This window comes from Entamoeba nuttalli, assembly GCF_000257125.1.
Source record: "Entamoeba nuttalli P19 unplaced genomic scaffold asmbl_3577, whole genome shotgun sequence".
In the NCBI taxonomy this organism is placed as follows: domain Eukaryota; phylum Evosea; order Mastigamoebida; family Endamoebidae; genus Entamoeba; species Entamoeba nuttalli.
Window position 1 is genome coordinate 1 of NW_008576180.1, and position 8,218 is coordinate 8,218.

The 8,218-nt window shown below is 26.4% G+C and overlaps 3 protein-coding genes across 3 annotated transcripts; all 3 read right to left on the reverse strand.

The window, feature by feature from the left end:
* Positions 1-1,596: 1,596 nt before the first annotated feature.
* Positions 1,597-3,384, reverse strand: ENU1_073280 (rhodanese family domain containing protein; the record flags this gene model as incomplete). Its single annotated transcript, XM_008858468.1, has 1 exon — positions 1,597-3,384. The coding sequence occupies one exon, from the start codon at positions 3,382-3,384 to the stop codon at positions 1,597-1,599; it is 1,788 nt and encodes a 595-aa protein (XP_008856690.1).
* Positions 3,385-3,941: 557 nt separating this feature from the next.
* On the reverse strand, positions 3,942-6,152 carry ENU1_073290 (hypothetical protein; the record flags this gene model as incomplete). The annotated part of the gene is made up of 1 exon (XM_008858469.1): positions 3,942-6,152. One exon carries the CDS (start codon positions 6,150-6,152, stop codon positions 3,942-3,944), a length of 2,211 nt encoding a protein of 736 aa, XP_008856691.1.
* Positions 6,153-6,289: 137 nt separating this feature from the next.
* ENU1_073300 (26S protease regulatory subunit, putative) lies at positions 6,290-7,459 on the reverse strand (the record flags this gene model as incomplete). Its single annotated transcript, XM_008858470.1, has 1 exon — positions 6,290-7,459. The coding sequence occupies one exon, from the start codon at positions 7,457-7,459 to the stop codon at positions 6,290-6,292; it is 1,170 nt and encodes a 389-aa protein (XP_008856692.1).
* Between the last annotated feature and the right edge of the window lie 759 nt (positions 7,460-8,218).

The following is an 8,218-nucleotide window of genomic DNA, read 5'->3' on the forward strand; positions in this document are numbered from 1 at the left end:
ATTTTACAAGGTGATTCCTTATCAAATCTATTCTTCATTACTCAGACGAATATGGAAGATAGCAAAAAGTGAGACAGAAAAGAGTCAAAACTACAAGAGTGATTGTTGAAACGTTGAATAAAACCAAAAAGAATGAAAATACAGTATCTTGATATATTACAAGGATAGTATTGAAAGAAAAAGGGAATGTGAGAAATGATATGTAAATGTGTGTAAGGAACAGATAGAATATCAAAAATAAATAAAAATGAAATAAGTAATTGAAGAATCATTTTAATAACCAAAAGGGATGATAGAAGAAACATAGAAATATGTAATAACAACACTAGATGTCATTCTGAAATTATTCACGTTTATTAACAAGGATAAAAATGAAGAACAACTTGAAGTTAATTTAACTAAATACTAAATTATTCAAAATCAGTATTGTGTAGAAAGATGATTGCTAATATCAAAAATGAAAATATTATAAGCTTCAATGAAAGAAGTAAAAGAAATACAGATTCACTTTCTGTAATATGAAAGTTTATGACTCAATAAATTATGAATATGTTCAAATACTATTAATATTATGTTGTCATTTAGAAATACAGGAATTAGAAATAATGGATGGAAGACAAGATTATAACCATGACATAACAACAAAATAATAGAAATAAAAACAAAACGATGTGTTTCAAAAATGATTCATTACTACATTCTTCTTTTTATTTTTATAAATGGATATTAGAGACAATGACATTGAAATGCTGAATGAAATGGACTTAGCGCAATTAAAGAATGATAAGTTACCATTGGTGAGTAAAATAAGTAAAAGAATTGAGGTGAAGAAGAAAAAGAAATAATGAATATACATCAAAGAAATAATGAATATAAAGAAAGGAATATATAAATACAACAACACTCGATGACGTGGAAATTAGAGAAGAAGAACAACAATAGAAATAACTAGAATCGTTCAAATTTAGTAGAAATGATGATAAAAGAATGAAATGATAAATAAGAATAATGAAATCCACATAAACTGATTAATAAAATGAAAGTGGAAAGAATTAAACTACCAAAATAATATAGAATGATATTTAATTTACATATAATAAATAATGTTATTTGTTGTTAAGAAAATGAATGAAATTGATAAGAAGATAATGAAAATATTAAAAGAATTGAAAATAATGATTAAAGTGTTTGAGACTATATGTTAATAAAAAGAAGAAATAGAAGAAGTGACATGAAACAATTGAAAGAGAATATAAAAGAATTTGAAATAGATTTTATAAAATGTGTTTGAAAAGTTAATGAGAATAAGTCTTAAAGAATATTTAAAGAAGAAATATGTTTAAAACTATAAGTTTGTGTTTTGAAGATATTTGTCAAAATAAGAAAAGGAAGAATGAAAACTTTTTTAGTGGAGTAATAAATGAAGCAAACGTTAGTCTCAGGATGAAATTTTTATGAAAATAGCTAATATTATAAAAATCTCTATTTTGAATAACTTAATCTCTAACAAACTAAAAGTATTGAATTAAAAATTCTAAAAAAAAGAACCTTCATTTAGCTTTTTACTAATTAAAATATTCAGCTAATAGTCGTTAGTTAGTCAGTTTTCTTATTTTCTTTTTTGACTGATTTACTTTTCAAAAATTGTAAGAAGGATTTAACATTTTCGAATTTAATAGTAAGTGGTAAATGAGGTGGAACACCATTGAAAGTAACAACACCTGGAGTTGCTTTTTTCAAAGAGATTTTCTTCAATAATACTAATGGAATTTTTTTAATTAATTGATACTTTCCGTCAACCTCATTAATCAAAATCATTTCTCTATTAGTTCCAATAACAATGACACTTTCGTTCTTATCACCAATAATTTCACCTTTCATATGGAATTCTGTTTTCATTAATTCTTCATAATAATCACTCTCTTCCTTATTTCCTTCAACTTTCTTTTCTTCTTTTTGAATTTGAGTGGTTTCTTGTTGAATATCTTTTACATCTTTTACATTATCACTTTCTTTAACTGTCATAGAGGCAACAGCTGTTCCAAACCAACCCTTAGCAAATTCAAAAGCTTTTGTTCCAACATTTTCTGTAGCTCTAATCAAATTATTAACCCCTTCTACACCTTGTTTTCGACAAATACTGCAATTTGTAAGTGAATGGTTTTCTACAGGAAATCCTTTTTCATTATCAAATAAATAATGATAACCAGTAAAACCATTATGCAATTCTGAAACATGCTTGAATCCATTTTTTATTAACCAAATCATTATTTGTTGGATTTGTTCTACAGCATCTCTATGGTCAGTATTTCCAAATACAACAATATGGGTATTACTTTTCTTAAGACCTTCAATATCTTTAATAAAATTCTCAATATTTTCAGGCTCACTCTGAATTGAACTAGCATCAATATTGATAGCTCCTGGAATAGTTCCACTAAGGTACATCTCTCTATTTCTTCCATCAATAAGAAATAGTGAAAATCCTCTACTATTTTTATCAGCAAAAATATCTTTTGGAGAAACAATAGCAACATTTCCTGTAGTAATAGTTGAATAAACCCATCTCTGGTATTGAGGAGAATTTGTAATACAAGCAAATAATTGTTTGGTTATTGAAATTGGTGTATTACTTACAAGAGCCTTAGCAAATCCAACTACTTTCTTTATTTCATCTTCTGAAATTTTAGAGTTAATTCCACTAATAACTGCTTCAGCTGAAGGTGCTTTTAATAAAGTATCTTTTAATAAAATAATATGTGAAATTAATACATAAAAATGAAGCATTTGATCAGAAGAGAGTAATAATTGATCGATTAATTGTAACTTTCCTTGAATTGATTCTATCAATGGGAGACATAACATACAGACTTCATTAACTACAAATTGTTTTAAATCAACTTTTACTTCTGTAAATTTTTTAATTAATTCTGGACAATGATATTGAATAATCAAATTGAAAATAACATATATTCCTTCAACAACTTCTTTGTTTTCTTCTTTAATTAATGGAATATACAAATTAACAATTTTATCAACAAGAGAACAAATTTGATCTGTTTCTAAATCAAGTGATAACAAAGGTAAAGCCACTTGTGCAAGTGCCATTTCATCTCCTTTAAGATTACCAATTATAAGAGCAAGACTTTTCATAATCTCAGAAAGATTTGAAGAAAAAATTGGGGTATAAAAAGGAAGGAATTTATCTGTTTCTACAACTTTTTCCATATTTAGTTTCATTCCTTCTCTTATACCTAATAATAATGGATAAATTTTATTTCTTTGGTTTGCTTGTATTCCAGTAATTCTTGTCATTTCTTTAACAGTAAATATATCCTTTATTTCAATAGCATTTTTGATGAGTTCTTCAATTGGTGTTGTCATATGATCTAAATATTTTGATCTTTTTTTCTTCTCCTTTGATTTTTCATTTTTATTTGAATATTTGTTATATAAAACGATATTTATATTTAATGAGTTTCTGTTATTTTTGATATATTGAAATGAATTTACAATAAAAGAATGTGAACCAACAAACACTTAAACACCTTAAAATGTTTTGATTGAATAATACTAAGAGATAATAATAACCTTTAATAATATTTGATAAACTATTTTTGAATTAGAACCTTTTTTAGTCAAACAAATTTGAATTTAATTTTAATTATATTTACATTTCTAATAAGACTTTTGATTAATTCAATTATAAACTCTTAAATAGTGTGATTATTATAATAATGTTTCTCTTATAAATTACTTATACAAATTTATTTTAGCAATATTCTAAATATCCAAATACTCATGTTTGTTATTGATATTTCTAAAAAAAATACAAAAAATACAAAAACAGTAAAATATGATAAGAATAGAACTACTTCACAACACTTATTATTAAAAATTCATTCAAAAAAAGAATAATGAATTTATTAAAAAAACATCAATTAAAAATTCTTACGGTAATTCACACCACAACCACACCGTTTCCATTTTTGTTGATTTACTTGCCTTTCTAGTTTTATTATTTTTTCTTCTGGATTATCAATGTCTTCATTTGGAGGAGTTGGAATAACATCATCATAATCTATGGTTTGTTTCTTTTTGATTCCCATACGACGAAGAAGTTTTCTTTCTTCTTTTCTAAGAAGAGGTATATTGCTGTTAACATCACCATAGATATCATCAATTGAATGAATTCCCATCATTTTATTTTGTTTGTGATAGAGTTCAACAAGTTTATTAACTTGTTGAATTGGATCAACTGAATATTTTATTTTATTATATATCTTTCTTAATTGCTTTCTTTTAAAGAAATGGTCTGAAATCATGGTTTTTAATTCTCTAATTCTTTTATTCATCCTATTGTCTTTTTCTTCACTTTCTCTTTTAGTAAAAAGATAGTCTAACTTATCTCTTAATTTTCTTATTTTTTTAATTTCTTTCTCTCTTTCTTCGTGTTTTGTTCTTCTAATCTTTTTTTGGTTATACTCTTTTTTAATTTCATTTAAAATCTTTTTTCTTGCTTGTTCTTTGATAAGTATTTGTCTTTTCATTTCTTGTGCAATTTCTTTATCCAATCTTCTTTCAATCTCAGTCTTTCTAGCTTGAACAACAATCTTTTTATTTTTTATTCTTTCATTTTTAGTCTTATTTTCATTTTGTTTACTTGTTCTTTGTGCTTTTGTTAATAATTTAGTTTTACTTCCTTTATTATTAGAGCGTACAAGGACTTGAGAATTAGTTACTTTATCCATCTCATTATTATTTTCACTTATAGTGTTAACATAATTATTACCTTTTATGTTATCACCACCCCCTACTAGTTTTTCATGTCTATGAACTAGTCGTTTGATAATTTCTTGTTTTATTTTATCTCCTGAACCTTCTCCTCCAAGTATTTTTTTCATTGCTTTTGCAATATCCTCTTTCCAATTTTTTCTTTTTTCTTTTGAATATTCTCCACTAAGTTGTTTCTTATAAACTTCACCAGCTTGGTTAATGACATTATCTCTATAACTTTTGTCATCAATTAGCTTTGACATCTTAAGTTTTGATGTTAACTCTTTAACAAGCTCTTTATTTTTTGATTTTTTTGCATTTTTCAATGCTGCTTCAAGAATTTGTGTTGGTCCCATACTTTTTCTTGGCTTTTGCACATTTGTAGGAGAGTATGTCGTATTCCATTTTGCTAACATCTTTTCTTTAAAATCTGGTTGAGTATAAAAGTTATTTTCAAGATGTAAACCATGTTCTATAATATCTCTTTCATTATCATCAAATACTTTTGATATAGAATGTTCCACGTTAGCTTGGACTGATGGATTAAATTTACGTGTTCTTTTTTTGACGATATCTTTTAGTGTATTAATTGCATTGTCTTGCTGTGCAGTATTACATTTAAATCCTTTAAAATAAAGATACCCTTCCCAAAGGTCAATAAAAACTTCATTTGCAACTTTGGCTTTATCAATAAGTTCATTCCAATTCTTTAATGCAGGAGAAGATTTAATAATATCTTCTATTTGCTTTCTGTCTCCTTTACATGCCAAAAGAGATTTTTTTAAGTGGGCAAATTGTTGAGTAAGACTTTTTAATAAAGCAGTAGGATTTTCAATATAATTTCTAGTTAAATTAGCTAATTGATTAACATCATTAAGGTTCTTAGAAAGAGACTGACTTGCTTGAACTAAAGCAGTGTTATTATCAAATTCGTTTTCATTTTTTAAGTGTTCATAATAATCTTCGGTTTGTTTTTCTACTAATTGTTTGACAGAATCTTCGCAATTTTCGTATTTACTTCTTATATCTTCAACTTGAGGATTAATTGTTGTCATTTCACTTTTAAATGAATTATAACTATTTTTTAAACGACCAAAACATGTTCTTATTGGATCTAAATACTTCTTTCCTTCATTAGACAATGTTTTACTATAATAATTAAAATCCTTTTCAATTTTTCTAAATATTGAATTGATTCTTTCATAATGTTCATCACCTTCTTTATATTTATAATAATATGTAAATTGATTTTTCCTTAATGCAACACAAGTATCATTCATACTACATTCATGGTTACTTGGAAAAAATCCAATATATTTTCCCATACTAAGTATAATAAAAAGAAGAAGAAGTTCAATTCTTTTGATTTTTAACATTATAACTGTTTTAAGTTCTTTTTTTTTCTTATCCTTTTTGATAAATTTATTTATTATTTACTTATAAAATACCAATTTTTTAGAAAATGTAATAAAATGTTATTCCTTCTCCTTTCTATGAAAAAAGAAATTCAATTTTATCTGTAAAAGTCCATTGCTTGTGTTTGTTTTCTAACAACTTTCTTGTAAGCCTTCTCAAAGTCAGCTGGAAGGATAATATATCTATTCTTTCTTACTGCATGCATACCAGCTTCTTGACAAATAGAAGCTATTTCAGCACCACTGATTTTATCAGGACGTGAAGCATAATCTTCTAAGTCAATTTCTTTAGATAGGTTCATTTTAGATGTAAGCACTTGGAAGATTAACCTCTTTTGCCTTCTGTCTGGTAATGGAAATTCAATTTTTCTATCAAGTCTTCCAGGTCTTAGTAATGCTGGATCTAATGAGTCAGCTCTATTTGTTGCCATAATTACTTTTACATTAGTTGTTTGATCAAACCCATCCATTTGAGTTAACAACTCCAATAAAACTCTTTGAACTTCTCGGTCAGCTCCATTTTGGGCATCATGACGTTTTGTAGCAATGGAATCAACTTCATCAATAAATACAATAGATGGTGCATTTTCACGTGCTAATCTAAAAACGTCTCTAACCATTCTTGGACCTTCTCCAAGATATTGTTGTGCAAATTCAGATCCAACAATTTGGATAAAAGACGCTGAGGTATGATGTGCAACAGCTTTAGCTAACATAGTTTTTCCAGTTCCTGGTGGTCCATATAACAAACAACCACGTGGTGGATCAATACCAATTTGTTTATACAACTCACTTTGAGTTAATGGAAGTTCTACAGCTTCTCTAATTTCTTGTTTTTGAATATCACACCCTCCAATATCAGCATATGTTACATTAGGTGTTTCTCCTTTGGACAATATTCTAATGGCACTATCAGCCTCTGGTGGTAATACATCAACTAAAGCGTTTGATTGTTTATGATGTGCAACAGACGTTCCTGGTTTAAGAAGTTCTCTATTAATAGTAGATAAAATACGAACAAACTGTGTTGTTCCACTAGAAAGAGTAACAACGGCTGTGTCTTTATCTACCATCTCAACAAATTGACCAATATGCAATGGTACACTTTGAACCCTTTTGACTTCTTCTTGTGCTCGTGATAATTCTAGTCTAAGGGCTTGTTGCTCTTCATGAATATATCCATCAATCAATCTCAAATGATCTAAGTCTGCCTGAAGGGATTTCATTTTTAAGTATGCGTCTCTTAATTGATGTTTTGTTTCACTCATGCTCTCTTTGTTGTTTATAACTATTTTAGTTCGTTGAAGTTTTTGTTTTTTTTTCTTTACTCTTATTACCATTAATTTTTTTTTAATTTATTATAACTCTTACTCTAATAAAATAAGTATCTGTCAAAACTATTATTTTTGTTTTTGATATAAATAACAAAAAATGAATAAGAATAACACAATAAGTAATGAGAATAATAATAACTAATTTTAAGACTAATTAGAATAGAAGAGAGTCTTATCAAGCAAAGAAGATAGAATACATGAAGAAAACAATAGTCAGATGAAAACTTAAAAAAATTATATAGAACGTTTTGGTTTATCCATTTAATTCAATTATTTTTATAGTTAATCTTTTTTCTTCTCATCTACCTTGCTAGACATTAAACCAAAAGGTGTAACTTGAAACAAAGTTTGATTAATACATTTATTTTACAATAATCATGGTATATCATTATATAATAATGTATAATGTATCTAAAGAAATTGTCGATACCTTCAGATTATTTAGATAATCTTTTAAAAATCAATTAAACACTTTAGGCTTATAAAAATAAAAGATAGATATAAATAAATTTTAGATAAGATAGACTTACATTAATTATCAATCAAAACAAAAGTGAAATTAAGGATAGACCAGAGGACAGAAATAAGATAAAAGACATAATCAACGAATCAACTTATAAAATCAAATGGCTCTTATAGAAACACACTTTTTTATTAAGATTCAATAAGATAGAATAGTGAAAGGAAAGAATG